At 39.4% G+C, this 22,396-nt stretch overlaps 1 protein-coding gene across 4 annotated transcripts in view; it reads left to right on the top strand.

Moving 5' to 3' along the window:
• The first annotated feature begins 378 nt into the window (after positions 1–378).
• The window catches only part of LOC137628348 (AMMECR1-like protein), a 90,618-nt gene continuing 68,600 nt past the window's right edge, over positions 379–22,396 (top strand). Inside the window, exons 1-3 of one of the 4 annotated variants that reach the window (XM_068359517.1) lie at positions 381–619; positions 2,148–2,267; positions 21,465–21,608. In XM_068359517.1, the coding sequence (XP_068215618.1) occupies positions 21,465–21,608 (144 nt within the window). In that variant the 5' untranslated portion in view covers positions 381–619; positions 2,148–2,267. Of the gene's footprint in view, positions 620–2,147; positions 2,268–21,464; positions 21,609–22,396 lie in introns of all 4 variants that reach the window. The other 3 variants (XM_068359512.1, XM_068359504.1, XM_068359523.1) reach the window with 3 other exon arrangements.

Here is a 22,396-nt window from a genome sequence, read left to right as displayed (position 1 = left end):
TACACTGCAGTGGCAGTTTTCTATTATTGTTGTTTCACGAATAATTTATGGTATTTCTATTAATCTGAGACAAATGAAGAATCCATACATTATGATTTAGTTTATGTTAGTTTATTCTTCTTACGGAAGTAGCCATAGGATCCCCTTGACCTATTTTCATATGAAAATGAAAGGTGGCAGAAACAAAGGCGGCGTGTTCTATTAAATATCCCTTTAAATTATTCTTCCTTCTTTCTGACAAAATTTAAAGAGAAACTTGATGCACCAATTAAAGTTTTAAATATTTATATCTTTACTAGTATGCTCCAAAGAATTTCAATGAGCTTACATGAGCACATAAAGGAGCAAATACCTTTATTTATGTTGGTTTATGAGAACGCAACTGAGAATCAGCTGTGTGAGTGAATCTTGGTGTGTGTTGAGAGGGAGAGAGGGAGAAGAGAGGAAGGAAAGCTCTTAAAAGATCTGCTTCATCTATTATCCCTCAAAATTCATCGTTCACCCGTTGTTAGCCATCCCTTCATCACCCATTCAGCAGCAACCGCCCAGTCCGTCTACCACCACCATGTCCTCTGGATGCTGTGGCACCAAGAAGCCTAAATTAAACGGCGGTCCACAGGTAGGACACAATTTATTTAGCCTTATGGTTTATCGTATGGCAATGTTTGTGTTTTAGAAGGACTGATTGCCTGTCCTTCTTGGTGCATTAAAGCATGCTGATAGGTAAGGAGGAGTGTTAATGGAGAGGGGTGGTTTTCAAACTTGCGTTAGGCTTAATCAAAGTGGGTCAATTGAAAACCAGACTGTCGAATGTCGACACCAAGAAGAGTTCCTTACCGTAGCTCAAGGACAATGGGGAATTCTTGGAATTTTTAGACTATTGTTAGCCTGTTGGTACTCCCAGGCTATTTTTATCAGTGGTCTTTGATTAAGATACGCGGGAGTAACAAAACTGGCCTGTTTTTATTTTCATTTAGGTTACGTGGTCAACCTGCTGTTTATGTAAATAAACATTTCAACCTTCTCCTGCTATTTCAAAATGAGCCTTAGGCAATACATTTATCATTGATGTTTGAAAAATAATGTGGTCTAGACCAAGACTGACCTCTTGAATGGAGGTCCAAATTATCCAAGGCCTATCCACTGCTGACTGACAGCAGTTTATTTGAAGGTTGAGCTGCAAGTAGGTACTTTATCAAAGGGCTGAACAATGGTCTTTGTTACTGACAAGCCCAAGACCTATAGTACAGCAGCCATTTTGAAACTGCAGGTTCACAAGTTAGCTTTTCCTGTTAGTCTAGGCTAACCCAATCCAACGGGTTTTGTAAGTCAGTCCAGTGCGGTCTTTAAAACCTTGTTTCTTGACTGAACTTTGAGATAGAGAAACCTTTTAGCCAGCTTAGCGTATGTTAAAGGGAAAGCCTCAACGTTGCAACCTAACCTAACATTCTTTATAATTCAGGTTAGATTTTTATAATAATTATCATTATATAACTACATTGAAGTTGCCTGTTGTAGTTCACAACCTAAGTGAAGTTTCGTAAACTGGGAAGCACCAGTGCTAAAGACATTCCAGATATGATTGGATAGCATATTATAGGCTAGTTTAATATGGCTTTATTATTATAAGCCATTTATTCATAGAGGGCATGTGCAACAACCCACACAATAATAGATCAGTAATTCATATAAAATTCATGTACATATTTTTAGCCAAGTACAGTAGTTTGGTCCTCAGTTTCACCGTTCTTAGAATAGTGCTATTAGGTTAATAACCATTCAAAGGTTAGGACAGGTGGTGGGGGATAGGTTGTCGGAGTTCTTTTAACTTTCATAGTGAATGTTAGTATTTTCTTTCTTTCAGAAGTTGTGGATATTATTTTTCCTTTTTTCATTTATGCAAGGCTGTTAGTTGTCAGGGTAGGTTCTAATTTCTTGGATATGTCTGAATAGGTTTTTTTTTTTTTCTTAAGTTGTCCTATCGTCTAGGTTGCTTAGTTGTATTCTAGTATCGTTTTGCTATCATAATTTTACGCCAAATGAATTCCCTTGTAAGTTTTTTTGTGTTACATTGGGGTAGAGATACTCGTACTGTTTTACTGGTGTAGCTAGCAATAACATAAGATTGGCTGTTTTATTCTTTATAGGAATGTGTCTTTGTGAAGAGATGACTGGAAGTAGTTTCCAGGAATAGATTGATTGATGCCCCATCTACCTCCATAACAGTGACAGATCGAGTTTCGATTATTCAGTGACAGAAGGAAAAGGTGAATCCATGTGTGGGTTGTTGATCAACTGCCTAACTATCATTATAGACATTTTTATTAGGGTATGTTAGTGCAGTATGTAGTATTGAAATACAAAATTGTATGAACATACAGTATAACAAATGTTTCCGTATCTTCAGATAACCCTCTGCTGTATTTTTATTGCAAAATGGGCTTCTCTTTTGACTGGATAGTATATATTTAGTTATTTTTACTGTTTTTGTAGTTCTTAAAGACTACAGAGAATGTCAAGATTTTATGGTCTGCGTTTGAGGTTTCCCTTTCAAAACCATGTGTAAATAGGGTATTTTTTGCAAACCAGAAAGTAAATTACCTTGTAGTTTGTTACCTTTGATTGAAATGAATAAATAATGGATGTTATCTTTGAATAAGGAACACATCATTACATAAGCGGCCTACCGCGGCTCCTTTTATAGGTTAGGCTAGGGTATCTTAACATTAGATTCCAGTTACGGGTATACGAGGCGTTTTACCATGCGTTTTGAGGAGTGGTTAAACAGAGTTTCTGTGATGAAGTACTTGGCTTGTTTTCAAGGTGTGGTACTCATTAAACAAGAATTTCAATTTGTTTGATGACAATGCATTTTGCTTTTCAGTTATTTTATTTTGTGTTGGAGAATTTTGAAAGGTCCTGGGCGTGAAAGTAACAAAATATAATTTTATTATTGTTAGCTGTGCATTTATGGATGCAATCCATTGAATATGAATGCTGATTCTGAAGTCCTCTGAAGTATTTTTGTTTCTAGGGTCTTCAGGTCTTGAATAATTGAAAATTACCCCTCATTCTAGGCTTGATAACTAATGGTGCACTCTGAACTCTTGTGCATTCCATAAACTTGACAGGTATTTGAAAGTGCTTATGAAGTCATTAAAGAACAATAATTATAATGTTGAGCCATCCACCTTTCTTGCACAGTATCTGTGTTACTGTATTTACATAATTTGTTGCTAATACTGTAAGTTTAGTTACTAAGCAATGGTAGTATTGTAATATTTTTCTAATTTAGTTTTCATTGAGTAGATATACACAAAGTTATAATTCACATATGTTTTCCTATTTTAGGTGAAAGAAAATCTTCAAAAGATTGTGCTTAAATCAAAAATTGTGGTTGGGTGGCTAAATGCATTTTGTGTTAAATAGCATACCCAAGTCTATTAGTCTCTCATCCTTTTCTATGAGCCTGAATCATTGTTAATTATGTAGGTAACATTGTACAGTATAGTATCTAATAATTCTATATATTGTACTGTACTTGACACTACTGTACATGGCATTATCTTCAGCTTCAAACCTTGGATTTTGCATTTCTTTAAAAAAATTTAATGCTGCAAAATATATTTTATAGAATCAATTCTTCAGTGTTATTTTTGCCTTTCATCTCCTACAATAGTGATTACAGAAAAGTAAAATTTAGATCCTTGTCAGAATGTATTCTTGTTAGTCAGATTGCAAAACCTTTACATATGCAATAAACTGTCATTGTCTCTTTTAGTGTATATTCCTGATTTTATCTTCTGCTGCCATTCTTGCAGTGTATCAGCATTCCTATTTTGTTGAGGCATCATCATGTTACATTGTTCAGTACACAGGAACTATCCTCCACACAGTGTAGCACTGATCATAATGATTTGGATTCTTTCAGTAGTTCTTAGTGTTATTTTCAACTCAACTCAAAACATATACCGGTATCATTTGTCATTATCCAAAATTAATTCTTTTTGAGATTTCTTATATCCTGTAGAGATATTTTTCCTGCTATTAAGGGAACTGTTTTGTCTTTATGTCAACAGCATCCTTAATTTATTGTTTGAAAAAAAATGCTTAAATTAGTAATTACCTTTCTCCTTACAATGCTATTTATATAATTTAGACCATTGCTATAAGCTATCCTGTTTTATTATCTAACATAGCGACATTTCATTAGGAGCTTCTATTAGCACCCCTAATGCTTGCATCCAAAGAACTAGTGTCTGCAGCTATATCTTGTTGAGCTGCTACACAACCTATTACTATAACTTTTTCATTCATTTAACCTTTGAATTATGGAATAGTCTTTCTTGCAGTATTATTTGTTCTGATATGATTTGTAATTTCACAACCTCTTTAATACTGTACGATAAAGTGCCATACATAATTGCTTTAGTTTGTTTTACTTGAATTGCTATTCATGTACTGTAGTGTACATGCTGCATGTATCTGCTATGTTCTTATCTCTCTCTTTCATGTAGGGCCTTCTGTTTTGCGAAAGCCTGTTTTGCAAATTAGCTGATGATCGTTTTGAGCCTTTTGAATATTACAGTAACACATGCAATATGGATGTTCTTAACTTTTAAATGAATAGGCTTAAGTACATGTATTAATTATTTTTACCTGTTTCTTACTTTATATTTTCTCTACCATGCTTATCTTCTCTTCAATCTTTTCTCATTTTTATGATATTGATTCTGTTATGGAAAGTTTTTTTTCTACAAAGTTAATTCCTCTTTTAGGGTGCCCCATGTAAAAGTACTTATTACTAAAAATGATGAAGATGATTATCCAGTAATACTGTAAAATGAAGCCTCCGCCATCACTCAATATTTTTATTGCATTCTGATTTACTGAAGCCTAATGTCTTTTTGAGAATATGATTTAGTGTTCGGTATCCATAAGATAAAATTTAGATGTTTTTTACTAATTATTATTAAGTGATGAAAAAAACTACTGAAAAAAAAGAAAATTGAAGAGCACTTTGCATTTAATTTTTAATTATGAGTAACTGTTATCATTTCTCAAGATGAGCACAGTATAAATACTTATGAAACATGTTGGGCAGCCATTAAATTTCACAGCAATTTTCAACAGAATAGAATGCCCAAAAGTGAAAAAAAAAATTATGAAAATTAACACACTATTTCCATGGTAGTGAATATGCTGTACAGTGTAAGAAATATAATTGCAGTAGCGTATACTTACAATAACAATAAACAAAATGGAAAGCATTCACAAGTAATTGATAACAGGGGATAATAAATAGAAGTAAATAAAGAGAGGACAGAAACTAACCCAAGATTTGAAAGTCATGTGGTGGTACTAGTTCCCCATTCATCGGAGCTTAGCATTATTGAAAGGAGGGAAAGTTAAGAACACTGAAGTGCTCCAATTTCATATCAAACTACCAGAGGAAATCACTTATTTCAAATTACGTATGAGAAATATTGATTTGACTTAGAAATCTATGTCTACTAAATTACAGTATATGATTTACAGTGACAGATAAAATTGGCAGTAGTGTACTGTACAGTATTTGAATATTTGTTCATGGTTTAAGAAAAACATAAAAGTTCAGAAATGCTAATATGGGAAGCGTTTTGATAAATTCCTCATTTTCATATTTTCTAATTTCTCTAGCATTTCACGGAAAATTATCCCTATAAGTTTGTACTTCAACCAAGTACTGTGCAGTATGTATAATGCTTATAATACATTTATAAGTTATAATGAACCCACAGTCCTTAGTAGAGATTACGTTTACTAGTCCATCCTCTCTTATCTGTATATGTATACAGTACAATATGGTCCAAGGATTTTTTAGTTTTATGATGTTTTGATATATTTAGCAATTCTTTTATACTTTAGAGTTGTTGAGTCAAAATAGACACAGTAGTGCTCTTTGTAAGTATTTTGAGTTTACTACTACCCAGATAGGATGAATATACAGTATTGTATCTTGTATTATAAATACATTTTTGAGGGTATAAACAAAAGCTTCTCTAACTCATTTCAGAAAAATCTCTCTCTCTCTCTCTCTCTCTCTCTCTCTCTCTCTCTCTCTCTCTCTCTCTCTCTCTCTCTCTCTCTCAACTGGAGATGGTTTGTTAATTTTTTACTAATGCATTATGGAATTACTGTATAAAAATGTAACAAGTATCTATATAGGATGTCTCACTATCTTGGGTTTCTTATCCTGTTTGATAATACTGTACATCATATGGTAGATGTACTTGTACATGTTATAACATTTCTATATATTCATCAATATGTAGAAACTTTGGCAACAGAAGCATGTGTGCCGAGTGTAGATATTAACCTAAAGAATATACTCTAGATTTTGTTTGAGACATTTATGCAGAAAATAAAAGTTATGACAGATTCACCAATAAAAGATGTAAAATCAAGGAAAAGAATGGATAGTGCCAGTGGTCTTTTTGTCATTTAATTACAAGAAAAAGGCTTTTCCTGGTGGTGCCACGGGGTTCAAGGTTGATGATGTCATACATTTGGGAGAAGTCATTAAATTTTGATCACTTCCATGAATCTTTTTGTATAGAAAAGGCTGTTTACTGCGCATGCAAACTTGACCATCTTAATAAAAATTAATAAAATTTTCTCTCACGACGCGGTAAGCTTGCACTTCACATAGAATAATGCATTGAACTTGAGGGTAAGTATTAAAGTGATCGATTTTTTTCATAATAGTTAGGGTCATGATAACAAATTTAAAAGATTATGTATTACTGGTTTGTGAATTTTTTTTTTTTGTTATAGTAAAAGGGAAGCTTTCGTTACTCAAATTCAGTTGTTGAAATGTGATTAGTTTCTTAATTGTTTTTGCCTATGAGTTTTAGTATGTTAATTAAAGTTTATTTCTGTTATGTTATACCTCAGAGTTTGGCATAGTATAGTCATAAGGAAAAATCAAGAATAAATCTGAAGTAAGGTATTTGAAATGTTTGTGTAAGAAACTTTTTTCATCAGGTTAAGATTTTTGTGCTGTAATGCCTATAGTATACAGTATATCAATGGAATTTGTTTTCTAAGTTTTCATATCACATTGTCACAGTCTAGATTTGTGGTGGATGATTTCATCAATTTAGAAAGGTTTTGATTGCCTGTTGTTTGTACATAACCTTTCATCATATCACAGAACCCCTGGTGTCCACATGGTGACAAATGTTGGTGCATATCATTTCGTCATATCACAGACCCTTTGGTATCCATATGTTTGATATTGTAAATTGATGCATCATATGCTCCTTCCTGATGCTTTTCCAGTGTAATTGGTTGTGTATTTGAATAATTTGAATTGCATTTGCTTCTCAAGTGATCATTTATACCATTTGTCTTCTCTTATGTCTTTGCTTCTTCAAAGAGTATTTTGGTCACGGCAAAGTCTTATGAAAGTACTGTACCTTTTGTATCAAGCTCTATTGAATGCTCTGCAGTCCCTGGGAACACCAAAATTAGCACTTGTTTACAAAGCATCAAGCTACTGTAAATATGGTAATTTTTAGATTTCAATGAAAAATTATCACGAATAATTGGTTTATAAATACATTTAGGAGCGTAAATTGTAAATACAGTACAGTGAACCCTCGTTTATCGCGGTAGATAGGTTCCAGACGCGGCCGCGATAGGTGAAAATCCGCGAAGTAGTGACACCATATTTACCTATTTATTCAACATGTATATTCAGACTTTTAAAACCTTCCCTTGTACATAGTACTGTTAACAAACTACCCTTTAATGTACAGAACACTTAATGCATGTACTACAGTACCCTAAACTAAAACAGGCACAAATATTAAAGGCAATTTTATATCATGCGTTTCTTAAACACGCTAAAAAGCACGTTAAAAAATGGCAACCAATGTTTTGTTTACATTTATATCTGATCATAATGAAGAAACAAACTGGAGGTAGAGCTTTGCTTATTACCCAGACATATTTCCCATACTATTTCCTTAGAACTACATCACATCTTCCTACTTTAGATATATATATATATATATATATATTATATATATGTATATATATATATATATATATACTGTATATATATATATATATATATATACAGTATATATATATATATATATATGTATATATACTGTATATATATATATATATATATACTGTATATATATATATATATATATGTGTGTGTATATATATATATATATATATTTATATGTATACACATATACATACCTACATATATACATACATACATATATACATAAATACATGCATACATATATATATATATATATATATGTTACTGTATATATATGGGTTATGGAAAAAATCCGCGAAGTGGTGAATCCGCGATGGTCGAACCGCGAAGTAGCGAGGGTTCACTGTATACTGTAGTGAAATGATTGACATGTGAGTGATGAGATCAGGATTTCTTTGTAGTTTGATGATTAAAAATTACTGTATACAAAGAGGCAGCCATGGAGGACATATAAATGGAAGGCTGTTTATAGACTAGATAGGTTTCCTAGAAAGTTTATATGAAAGGGAAACATACAAACTCTAATTTTGTTGTTAACTTTCACGTGCAGCATGCATTTTACAAACTTAGTACAGTACTGTACAGTAGTGTATTGTACTGTACATCTAATTCTGCAAAGCAATGTGAAAAAAGAACACGTGCATTTATGTCCAACAAGAATCTTGTTATTTATAATAGTAAAGTATTAGCCTGAGCTGATTAAGTTTTGACCTAGCTTTACAGCTAAAAGTGTCCTGTATGTTACCAGTTCTTTTAAAGACCAAGCACATCATATTCTTGAAAGTGTCAATTTGATTATACAGTGTATAGAAATATACAGTAAATGAGGAAACTGCATCCAGTAACAAAAATCTATTTTGAATTTAACATTGAAAAATTGTACCGAGAGTGAAACCTGCTACAAATATGTGCAATACATTTAGGGATTGATGAGCTCAAAATTTGTACTGCTGATGTATGCTTTAGAAATTACAAAATGCTTTCTGCAATGTCTAAGAACTTGTATATAAGAGCTTTCCCTTATTTGCTACCATCTATAAAGAACCCTCTGTCAAATACTGAGCAGTAACAGAATTTTAGGTAGACAAGCTGTTTTCAAAATTCAGTTTGACTAAAAACACACACACACACACACGCTCTCTCTCTCTCTCTCTCTCTCTCTCTCTCTCTCTCTCTCTCTCTCTCTCTCTCTCTCTCATTTTTTTGTCAACAGTTAGAAATCTTAGCCTCTGGAACAGCAACACCAGTAGCTATTTTTGACTGGCTAGCATATATCCAACACCTGGTGTGACAGTTTGCAGTCATCACCCTTTACAAGCATTGTACTGGAATTCAGCATTGATTAAACAGATGACCAGTCATGGTAACAAAAGCACTTGTGTAAACAATGATGCACACCTGAAAGCTGTTGATCTTAATGACAGTTGTTACCTATTACTGTCAAGCCAGTACAACAGAACACAATGTTTGGGCGACTATCATTGACTAGACTGCTCTCTGGAGAATGTGTACCCTTTGCCAACTCTGTCTTGAAAAGGAGAATGAGCAGTGCTTGAGTCTTTCATAAATAAGAGATCAGAAAAGATCATAAACTCTTGGTCAACTGGCAGAAAAAATACTCCTTACAACCGTCCCAATTCTTCCAAGGAAAAGTGGTGATGAATTTTCAAATCACTCCAGTCCTTGCATAGTGTAGGTAGGTAAAACACTGCCTAAGAAGTGCCATGAGGCTATTCCAATTCTTGTGACAAGGTTGTGCAGATGACCACTCATGGTGGTGATTGTGTAATGCATTACTTACTAGTATGTGGGCAAAAACAACAGTGCTCAGCCGAGCAGTCTCAAAAGACCAAGTCCTACACAATAATGTTTAGCCATTTTTGCCCCCTTTTGTAGGGCTGCGTTTCTCATCTTCATGTACTCCAACTATCCAGGGAAGGAAAAGAGACCGAGGTCAGTGTTAATAATGAAGGAGAGCATCTACGCTTTCTTACTTGAGTTTGACCTCTTGTCTCTTTCCCTCTCCTCAACAACACCAGGAACTTATATCTCTTTACAATCCTGTTTTTGGATTAAGAGAGATTGAAAGGAGGATGCTTGACGCTGCCCAGAGTAAGGAGCAGTATCCTCAAGTAGTCATTTTGTATCCTGAAATAGTAGTGAATTGTATCCTCAAGTAGTCATTTTGTATCCTGAAATAGCAGTGAATTCATCAAAATACAGTAGTTGCAGGTTAGGGAAGGAATCAGGATTCGATAATTATTTTAATTTGATACCAATAAACAGAAAGGGGACAAAATAGAATTATTTCACATAAGAATATGTAGACTGCATTACTTAGCCATGGGCTGAGAGAGCTTCAAAGATAGCCACCAATTAAGCTCAGGAACACATCCTCATTTAATGATGACCATAATGAGGTAGTAGGCAAGGGTTCTGATGAGGGAGTTATCCCTCTTCTTCTACATCTGCTATAGTTTGATATCTTGTGAAAATATACAATCGTGCCAACTTAAACTGAAAGAGCTTTTACATAAATGACAAGGGTATGTATTCTAGGAAAAATGCAAATCACTTTCAGAGAATTGTAATTTAATTGAAATATTCAAGTACAATTTGATTTTCTTCTAATTTTTGTTTATGAATACAGTTATGTTGATTAATAATAAGAAAAAATCCCCAATTAAAGTTTAATGTAAAAGATTTGTGAATACTAGTATTGTTATTGTATACTGTATAAGGCTTGTAAATGCAAATCTGTATGGTGCAAGTATAATCTGTTTTGATAAGTGTTTCTTATAGAGACATCGGAATGCTCATAGAGATATGCTAGGATTACTAGGTTTGAATGGTTAAGGAATACAGTACTATTAAAGCTGTGGTAGTTATGATTTTTGTAGTAAAGTATTAGAAATTCTAAAAAAAATTGGTGTATTAAATTCCACTAAAAAAGTAGAATATGATTTGCAACACACTCCAAAATTAAAATCACAAACTCTTATCTTTGGCTACTTTAATTTTGGAATACAGTAATGCATATTTTCACCTGGTTTAACAATTTGGTTGTTTAAACCAACCTTATCAGTAAATCAGGAGTGGATTCAGACTATTTTTCTGATGCATCATTGGATAAATTTTCTTTTTGTTCAAAATAAGTGATGTATTTTAGAATCGTGTTCCAATGTCAAACGGGCAGATGTCACTATTGTCGGCACATTTTAAAAATATCGCTCCCATGTCCAAAACCTCTGTACCCCTTCCAGCCATTGCACCCTAACCCCCTCCCTTCTGACATGATATTTCTCATACGGCTGGCAGCGCTGTCTTTATTGTGAGCCAGAATTGGATGATCACACAAGATTCGTAAAGCCCTAATGCTCTGAGAGGAGGGAGAGGATGATGTGTGGTACCACCCTTATCCATAATCCTTTTGGAAACATGTTTGAGTCATTTTCAAGTGAACTAAGCCACTCAGACAGCAGTAGTGATGATAATAGCCCTGAATAAAAAGCCTGAATGAAATAAAGTTGTTAAAAGTTAAAAAGAAAAAAAAATGTTAAAAAGTTTTTTTTTTTTCTTACAAGACCCTGCTCTGAGTAGCCATATATTCTATCAGATCCAAAATTTGTAAACTGCTTTATTTTCTTATCGTCACATCAACGTCAGTTGTATATACTATGCAACACTTCCTCCTCAATCTCCCGTTCGTTCCTGTCTCTGTTTGGGTGGAGGATTCAGGTTGTGCCATCTGAGGAGGAAGGGTTGGAAGTGAGCTCCTTGGGCACAGTCATCACACCCTACCCATCTTTAGATGGATGAAGGGCAGGAGTTGCTTACCTGTAGGGTTTACTAACTCCCTGGGATGAGCAAATTACAGTGGTAATTAATAAGGGAGAGAGAGAGAGCAAGATTTTTTTTAGTGTACAGTAGGTATTAGATTACAAAGTACCCTAGAATTCTACTAGAGACAGAGAATTTTTAAGGTACAGTAGTCGTTAGATTACAAAGTATCCTTGGAAGCTACTTTATGCTTACCATTAAATTAGGATTGATGTTTAGCTGCTGTCCTTTGAAGTGCACAAAAGTATTTTCTTGTGATGTACTGACTGACATTTGTTTACTTTTTATTACAAGCAGATTTGGATACAAATTTATAATGTCATGTCCACATGAACCATGATTTCCTTGTTCTCAATAATAATCTCATATCATTTCAGAAATGTGACTTTTTCAGTCAAAAAACTTTCTTGTACAGTATGTTCTGTACCACTGCTGTAATTTCAACTTTGAATTTTATCTGATTCTTATATTAATTGTTACATTTTAGTGCTATACTCTCTTTATCATTACTGTATTATTCAATTTTGCCTATCTTTTTTCAGATAGACTTTTTTTAACTTTTTTTTTTGCTTTAATTGAATGTGTTCTCTGGATAGAATTCTTGCTGTGATGTAAATAAGAAAATATCTGTTAGTTATTACACAATGGAGCTAAACACCAAGATACTATTAATTACTATCATAAAAAATTAATGAGGATTTTAGCAGAAAAAGATAGGATGGCTGTAGTTTATCAGCTTAGCAAAGCTATGATTGAAATAGCACTGGTAGAAATCATTGAAAGCTTATTGTAAAGTTATAAGGGTGATGTTATTGAGTAGATGAAATACCTTTTATGAAGTGTTTCCAGAAAGAACACTGTATTTAGTTTTCAAATTGTGCCCTTCTTTCACATTGTTGACATTCTCAAACTTCCTGTAGATGACATAAAACTGTTTGGATAAGAGTCGCCTTTTCCACCCGTCTAGATACAACACTTATTGGCTTTAGCCCTTAGTATTAGCATTGCTCAAGTTTACGGTTCTCTTTTAGAGATCATGGGAACCTTAGTAGGGATTTAACATCACAGATTATTTTTGGTTACCTTTGCTTTGTTTTATGAGAGCTGTGCATTAACTCAGTAAGTCAGACAGTTCATGACCATATAGCCTTTTTCTTTTGCTTTTAACTCCCAGCTGTTGATAAGATGATCGATATATGATGATAGCATCCTTTTGTTATCAATTGAATCATCTGAAAATGTGTGTGAAGAAGAAATTGGCTGAAACTTGGTTGTTTTGCTTCTGGATGTTTGGAGTTATGTAAAGATGACTAGGAATACAGTATCATCATCTCTTTGGGTTATTTTCCTGGATGGATGGATTGATGGAGTAGATTGTCCTTACCTTATAAAAAAAGGGGGACCACAGGCTCTTGCTTAGGCAGCCCGTGTGTTACTTTTCTGGTTTCCAAGACCTCCACTTCATATTTGTTCCGTAACTGGAATACAAACCACGCTATTTGATAGGGGGGTATTACTTTCGGCGTAGCTGAAATGACGAGCCATTAATTTTTAACGAGGGTTTACTACCCACACCGCTAGTTAGCGGGGGTAGGGGAGGGTAACTTGCTACCCCCCCCCCTCACACACCTGTGCTTGAGCTCACTTTGCTCTCGGCTCGGATGGTGGTCGGACGTGTCCGCTCTCATCCTTGCTGTCATATTGGGAGCCATTTAATTGCTTTTGTTCTTGTCTTTTTCTAGTTTCTGTATATGTGAAGTTGGCCTCTGCGATCATGTGCACCTGCCCTGGGTTTCTCGACCGCCCCTGTGGAACATTCATGTCGGCGGTCGAGACTGATCCTCCTTTATCCTTCTTGTGGGGGCCAATGATGTGATAGTACCAACAAGTGTAGGGAGTGGTCTGTCTCCCTAGGGAGTGGTCTGTCTCCCTAGGGAGTGGTCTGTCTCTCAGTGGGAGAGGTTTTCGCGACGACGAAGGAAGAAGTACAAACAGGATATTACTCCTTTGAAGGTTGCTTCGAAAGGAGAAAAACCCAAGGCCTCTTCTACCGTTGCCCAAACCTCCTCCGAAGCTCCCACTCGGTCGGTCTCTTTTGAGAGACCGTCGAGTGGTAACGTAGACTGTTAACCAACCTCGAGTCTCGAGAGATGACGTTGCTTCCCCTAGCGAAGCAGCTCCACCTCTTCCCCCCGGCGAAGGATATGTCACTAACCTCCCTTTTTCAGCTTTGGTCCTCCTTGGGGCTTACGGGTTCGCCCTCCAAGGAGGTTTTGCTTAACTACATCCGATTGGGTGCTGCTGTCAAGCAATCGTCGTCAATGTCAGAGGTTGATCCTCTGTCTCTTGTCGACGTTGTCGTGTCAGAGGTATTCAATGCGGTTTCACCCATCTCTTCCACTCCAAACCCTACGGTAGCTGATGGTTTAGTTTCTCCCGTTCCTGTTCAACCTACGAGGGGGAAACCAAGTCCATCGTCAGGCTCTCCTGCTAGAGTTTCCCCTCCCTCGGGGGAGTTCACTTACAGAGACTCCTCTTCGGAGGATTGCAGAAGGTCAGCTTGCTGATCCAACGGCCCCCAGAGGGCGCATTCGTCGGAAGGCTCGCCTTCCTCTTCGCCATAGAGCCCTCCCTTCACCTGCGGTGAGGAGGTACCTCTTAGGTTCAACATCTTCGATGCAGTCCCCTGCAGAGGAGCCTCTAGACCAATCATCCGTCACTGCTCCTGCATTGGTCCTGGACCTCTCTACTGATCGTTCGCGATCTCCTTCGTTGGAAGGTCGTCCTTTTTAAGGACACGTCGACCTTCCACCCGACAGACCTGCCGACCTGCCGTCGCCGTTCCTCCATGGGCCTAACAAGGCTCCACCCAAGCGTGCTATTGCGCGCCAAAAACTTACGCGCTACACGCCCACGAGACCTGACAAGCGCTCTTTAGTAGCTCGTCAGGCCCCATCACTACGCGCGGACATTCATCCTAACCCTAGCACGGCATCAAGAGCGTACGCGCCAACATGCGCATACGCTCCAACAGGAGCATAGCTCCATCACGTGCTATGTGCGCCCTCATGCGCATATGCGCCCACGATCTCCTGCGCGCCAGGTCTTGCCTGCACGCCCACGCGCCAACAGTCTCCTACGCACCCGCGCCAACACTCACCTGCGCGCCATCAATCTCCTGCGCAATGGCGCTCTCCCGCCCGCCAACATTCTCTTGCACGTGCACATACGCGCCCAACATCTCACTTTCTGCGCGCCATGCTGCGTACCGTCCTACGCGCCAGGTAAAACCTGCGCGCGTGCCCTACGGCCGGCACAGACGTGCGCGAACACTCTCCCGCGCGCTCTCCGTGATAATCCTGCGCGCCCGAATACTCTCCTGCGTGCGAGCCCCGATATTCTCCCTCGCGTGAGCATCAATATCCTCCCGCGTGGGAGACTATACACCCCCAATGAACAACGTACGGCAAGGTCGCCATCGCCTCATTCCCCTCCCCGCAAGCGCATGCCACCGCACATTGTGGGAGAAGGGAAACTTCCAGAGGGGTCCAGGATCCCAAAGCTACCACAGGTAAAACCCACTAATGATAGTGACTCCTCCCAGGGATCCTTCAATCCCTATCCCTTCAAAGGGTATGTCTGACAGCGCGTCCGTCAGTCAATAGCCCTGGTACGGTGCCCTGATCAGAGCCGTAGCTCAGGCTTTCAATCCTGTCTTCTCTGAATTAGGACACAGAACCATGGCATCTTCTACCCCTTTGAAGAGAAAAAGAGGAGTTCCAGGCGCGGTCACTTTCCCAAGGGCGAAACTGACTTTACGCAAACCTTCGAGGCAGGTTCCTTCTATTCCTCAAACTGGCTCTCCTTCCCTTTCAGACGAAGATTTCCCGTCTCCAAGGGAATCACGCAAGGAGAGACTTTACCCCACCGCACCAATGGAGGAAACCTCTCTTCGCGCCGAGGGGTCCACTCAGTTGGGGATTGGAAGGAAAATGCCACCCTCGTCAATGTTGGAGTCATATCCTTTCCAGGAAGGAATCTAAAGACTCCAAAACATTGTTTAAGTCCTCTACTAGGACTAGGATAGAGCCAACTAGCCACTCTGGTTATGTCCGCAACTCTCCCCAAGAAGAGCCTTCGGGGATAGGAGATTTCGCTGCATGTCCTACAGCAGGAGGAGACCAGCAAGAGTCAGAACATGCGTTTTGGCAAGTTCTGACTCTAATGAGGCCTCTCAACGGGTTTTCTGACCCAGAGATCCCTCCTTGAGAGGGCAAAGACATGGTCTTAGACCGCATCTTTGGTACTCAGAAGCCCTCTAAGACCAGTGCAGCCCTGCCCTGGTCTCAAGGGGTAAAGAGTACCAGGGACAAGATCTCACAACAGCTCTCTGAGATGTCCTCCTCCAACCGTTCCGGTTCCACCAACAAGCTCCTCCCTCCTCCTCGCTTACAGCAGAGGAGGTACTTCGAGTTCCTAGAGGAGCCTTGTCTAGCTCTTCCACTTCACCACTCACTGGAAGAGCTAACGAGGGGAGTCCCTCTTGAGAAACTCTCCAACTGGCAGGTCTCATTTTCGGCAGCCAAGATCCTCAATCAGGAGAAAGTTGCGAAGTGTGCTATGCAAGCCACGAATATCTGGTTGGGGACCTTAGGTATCCTGATACGTTCTGAGGATTTCTCCAAGGAACGTACCAGGAAAGCTATGGAAACCCTCCTTCTCTCAGGTTCGATCGAGTTTCTGGCCCACTAAGTCTCGAACTTGTAGGCAAATACTATTTTGAAATGTCGGGATGCAGTAGCTGAGAGATTCCATCAAAAGGTCCCTAGCGCCGAGATCAAAAGGCTCAGGCATTCCTCCTTAGAGGGATCTGTCCTGTTCGAGCCTAAGGATGTAGAACATGCCGCTGAGAGGTGGAGGAAGTCTCATCAAGACACCCTCCTTCATAGGGCTTTAACATCCAAGCCCTATAATCCTCCAGCACCACAGCAGTCCTGTCCAGTCAAGACCACTACGATGACAACAGCAGCGAAGACTTTGGTGTTTAAGCCCTTTCCTGTCAAAGAAAGGAAAGGCAAAAAGTCCTCCAGGGGAGGCAAAAATCCTAGAGGGAGCAACTGAGGATGCAAACACTAGGATGGGCAGTCCCCCTGCACAACCACCAGTGGGAGATACCTACAAAGTTGCTCAAACAGGTGGAAGCAACTTGGGGCCGATTCCAGGACAATCTCCGTGATCAGTCTAGGATATTGCGTCCTGTTCATAACATCGCTACCTCCCCTGACGACGAATCCAGTGTCATTGAGCTCCCTTGCCATGGGATCGGCAAGGGGGCAAGCCCTTCGGGCAGAAGTCCAGACCCTGTTGAAGAAGGGCGCTCTCCAAGAGGTCCTCGACGGGTCTCCAGGCTTCTTCAGTCGACTCTTTCTTGTAAAGAAGGAGTCTGGAGGCTGGAGACCTGTCATCGACCTCTCAGCTCTGAACAAGTTTGTCAAACAAACTCCGTTCAGCATGGAGACGGCAGACTCGGTCAGACTAGCAGTAAGACCGCAAGACTTCATGTGCACACTGGACCTAAAGGACGCGTACTTCCAGATCGCAGTCCATCCGTCTTCAAGGAATTACTTAAGATTCAGCCTAGACAACAGAATGTACCAGTTCAAGGTGCTGTGCTTCGGTCTTTCCACAGCACCACAAGTCTTCACCAAAGTGTTCACCCTAGTATAATCTTGGGCGCACAGGATTGGCATCCGTCTCGTCCGTTATTTGTACGACTGGTTAATCCTAGCAGACTCGGTGTCAACCCTTCTTCAACACCGAGACAAACTTCTGAGACTGCCAAGATCTGGGGATCATGGTAAATCTCGAGAAGTCTTCCCTGCTTCCCACTCAAAGACTGGTATACTTGGGCATGATTATAAACACCCCTCTCCACAAAGCCTTCCCATCAGACGAGAGGATAGCAAGGCTGAGGAAGGTCGCAAGACCTTTTCTCAGACGAGAAGAACTTCCAGCCTAATCGTGGATACTTCTCGGTTACCTTTCATCGCTGGCCCGTCTAGTTCCCAATGGTCGCCTCAGGATGAGATCCCTCCAGTGGCGACTCAAGTCCCGGTGGAAACATGCGTACGACTCCCCGGACATCCAGATCCCCATGGGACCTGCGGAACTGACGGATCTCCAGTGGTGGGTGGCAGACGAGAACCTACGAAAAGGAGTGGATCTTCTCGTCCTCCCCCTAGATTTGATGCTGTTTTCGGACGCTTCAAAAAAGGGTGGGTGGCCGACGTGCTGCACCACATGACCTCAGGCCTCTGGTCAGAGTCAGAGAAGTACCTCCACATAAATCTCCTAGAGATGAAAGCCGTCTTTATAGCCCTTCAACCGTTCCAACAGTATCTGGCAAGTCACTGTGGTGGTGATGAGCGACAACACCACAGTAGTGGCCTACATCAACAAACAAGAAGGTACATTTTTGCAGCAACTATCCCATCTAGCAGTAGAGATATTGAGATGGGCCGAAATCCACTCAATACCACTATCGGCACGCTTCATTCTAGGCAAGAGGAATGTGCTCGGCGACAACCTGAGCAGAGCATCTCAGATAGTGAGTACCGAATGGTCTTTGGATCATCTAGTAGCCAACAAAGTCCTGACTTTGTGGGGTTCTCCGACTGTGGACCTCTTCGCAACGGCCCTGAACTTCAGGCTAGCACTGTACTGTTCCACAGTCCCAGACCCCAAGGCTCTGGCAGGATGCTTTCCGACAACGGTGGGACAACATCGACGTTTACGTCTTTCCCCGTTCTGTCTGATGAGGAGGGTACTCAACAAGACCAGAACATCAATCAATCTTTCAATGACCCTCATAGCTCTGCTATGGCATCATGCAGAGTGGTACCCGGATCTTCTGCAACTCTTAACGGAGCCACTAAGAGAACTCCCTCCACAACACAATCTACTCAAACAACCACATGCCAACATCTTCCACAAAGCCGTTGGTTCACTACGACTTCACGCCTGGAGACTATCCAGCATCTCCTCTCTGAGAGAGGATTTTCGTAACAAATTGCAATCAGGATGTCTGGACACCTGCGAAAGTCATCAGCAGCAGTCTACCAGGCAAAGTGGAAAGTCTTCTGTGGTTGGTGTCATGGAAGGGGTATCTCTCCACTCGATGCCACTATTCCAGCAATAGCGGAGTTCCTCGTGTATTTGCATGAAAAAATACGCCCATCAGTCTCGGCAGTGAAAGGCTATCGCTCAGCCTTAAGCCTCGCCTTCAGGCTGAAAGGAATGGACCTTTCTTCATCGCTAGAACTTTCTCTACTCGTACGGAGTTATGAACTTACCTGCCCTCAGTCGGAAGTGAGACCTCCCTCATGGAACGGGGTTCGAGTTCGCAGGTCTCTTAAGAGACCTCCCTATGAACCATTACGCCAGGCATCAGATCGCCACCTAACCTGGAAGACGGTGTTCCTGTTAGCTTTGGCTTCGGCCAAGTGAGTCAGCGAACTTCATGGTCTCTCATATGACATCGCCCATTCAAGGGGGATGGGGGGAGGTAACGTTCAGCTTTGTCCCTGAGTTTATTGCTAAGACTCAGAATCCCGGAGTAGCAGATCCTAGATTCGACTCCTTCCGGATTTCTAGTCTCCATACTGTTACAGATGACCCAGACCATCTCTTACTATGCCCAGTAAAGAGCTTGAGGCTGTACCTCAAAAGAACAGCCGCAGCCCGTCTTCGTGTGCCAGCACTATTCGTCAGCACAGGAAGGACTAAGAGGAGGGTCACCAAGAACACCTCTGCATGGATTCGCAGGGTCATTGACCTGGCACTGAATCCAGACCCTCCTCCGTCACATGGCCCCAGAGCACATGTGGAAACGGCAAACAATGTTCACATCCCACTATCTGCAAGACGTGACCCACAGGAGACTCGATACTTTCTCTATCGGTCCTGAGGTGGCTGCACAACAGCTGGTTTAAAACCTCAAGCTCCTTATTGGACAAGTAGCAGAAGGTTGAGGGCATTGTTACCTAGTTTTAGTCTGCATGAATGAAAAGGTTTGACTGGCTATTATTCTTTTCTTCATCATCCCCTCTCTTGGAGAAAGCAGCATCCTGGGTTCTCTGCATAGCTGACCTCAAACCACTGCAGGTAAACCATGCTCCCTTGTGTTCCTAGTATTAACATTAATACTGTTACGTCCCCATACCCTGACGAGGTGGTATTGGGAAAGTTCTAGTCTACAAGTTTCCTAAAGAACTTCAGAACAACTTTTTAGGACGAGTCACACTTCTTCATACCTTCACACACAGGTTGTGTAGGCCGCAGACCTTGCGTAGCAAGGTTTTAGCAAGGTGCTGGGACTCCTTATTTCCTGAGTGCTTACACACTCAAATAAGGAGCCCTGGGCAAAGCCAAAAGCCGGACTGGCTGGGACGTCCACCCTTCATAATGGGTGAGTCACCCCTATTAAATAGCGTGATGTGTATTCCAGTTACGGAACAAATGACAAATTCGTAGATAATTTGTATTTTTCCTAACTATACAAACCTTAGCTATTTAACCAAACTTGCCAGCCAGCCTTATCCCCCTTGAAGTCCTACCTCCAAGCAAAGTGATCTCTAGCACAGGTAACTAGCTGTGCGGGTAGCAAACCCTCGTTAAAAATTAATGGCTCTTCGTTTCAGCTACGCCGAAAGTAATACCCCCTATTAAATAGCTAAGGTTTGTATAGTTAGGAAAAATACAAATTATCTACGAATTTGTCATGTTAGAGTGGTTGTTTACAGAGTACTGTATTTAGGTATCACTAGAATGTTTTAAGGCTCTGTTCCACAAGTTCACTTTGTTGTGATTTAAACGAGTTTTATGTATACTAGGCTGTTTGGTTGCCTATTAACTGATATGCTCTCATCTGTAGGCATATTTCCCTTTAGCAACCAATGCAGTCTTCCTTGTACACAGTATGTCACAATGGTTATTTCTACTTTGAGAGATACTACTGAGCAGGTAATATAGGATTAAAATTATATGGTTTCTTGTTAATGATTCTATACTGTACACTTCTTTTGTTGACACATTTTGTGCTCTCTCTCTCTCTCTCTCTCTCTTTTTTTTTTCTGCAATTTAGTCATGAGGTTAATCAGCTATGATTAGCATTGAATCATGAAGTTATTACAAGTATGATTTAAATAGATTTCCCAATATACAGTATTTCTCCTACAAACTATTCCCCTAAATGTAACAGATAGAGGATGGTTGCTGGCATATATACTCGTTCCTTGTGTCAGCTAGTGCTTAACACATGCTGAATAATTAATTTGTAATTTGTAATCTCAATTATTCCAACAAAATACTGTACTTTATGTTGAACAGCAGTATGTGTGTTATGTAACGTATTAAAATTTTTCAGAATTTTGTATTTTTTTCTATGATAAAAGGATTTGAAATCCCTCCAGTGCATTTTAAAGGATTTGAAATAATATTCTATATTATGAGTTTTTCTCGTGATGCCATTGTTTACCCATCATTTTAATACTTTGTTCAGATGGCAAGGGAGACCCAGTCAGGGAATGAGCCACAACCTCTTCGTTCGTCTCTAAGGCATTGTATTCACTCCTCTACTGGAAAGGGACAGAAATATGGCTATCCTTATGGACATTTGAATCCTGCATCTACCCGTAATCGTTCTGTGAGTTAAATTTTACATATTCACGTTAGAGTAGCCATCAGTAACAGATGTGTCCAAATGCAAATACAAATCCACATTTTACAAAAGCCTTTTCTGTCAATTCAAATTTTGACAGTCGAATGAGAACTAAAGTTGGAGATGCAATTCTGTGATGCTGGGTTTTCAATACTATTGTTAGTCTCTGCTAAAGATATTTTTAGTATATGTATTCCACTGTCGGTACATTCTTGTTATTGTCTGGATTTTGGTGTTTACATTTTCTGTTGTGAATCTGTTTTGTTTTTTTCTTCCTTTTGATTTGGCATGAGCATTGACATAATTTGTTTGATTTTCGTTGTGTGTTTCTCAGTTTGTAAATGGATTAATAGTGATTATTTTAGTTCTATTATTTAATATTTTTTGCAAATTCAGTACATTCTTATAGCAGTCCCTTAAGGAAATTTTTGTTTTCTGGTTTATTATCCTGTATCCTTGAAAGTTTTTTTACCATTTTTTTTTTTATAATATAAGTATTAGCGTTTCTCTTCATGACTTTACATGTTTAAAGCAAAAAGCACAGACTTACCCTCTTACTGTCAAATAGAGTTAGGAGAAATTATCGATGTTGTCTTTTCTGCCTTTTCATTTGGGTAGGTTATTAGAAGCTAAGAGCATCTGTATTTGGTAGTTTTGTGGTGGTTAATGAACCACTTTTTGGTGGATCATAAAGTTGAAATACTAGAATTAATTTTGTGAGCCAGCAGCACTAGAATAGTCAGTAACCACACCCAGTAGATTTTTATTGCTAC

This window comes from Palaemon carinicauda, chromosome 2 (genome assembly GCF_036898095.1).
Source record: "Palaemon carinicauda isolate YSFRI2023 chromosome 2, ASM3689809v2, whole genome shotgun sequence".
Classification (NCBI taxonomy): Eukaryota; Metazoa; Arthropoda; class Malacostraca; order Decapoda; family Palaemonidae; genus Palaemon; species Palaemon carinicauda.
This window is presented reverse-complemented; position numbering and strand designations above follow the sequence as displayed.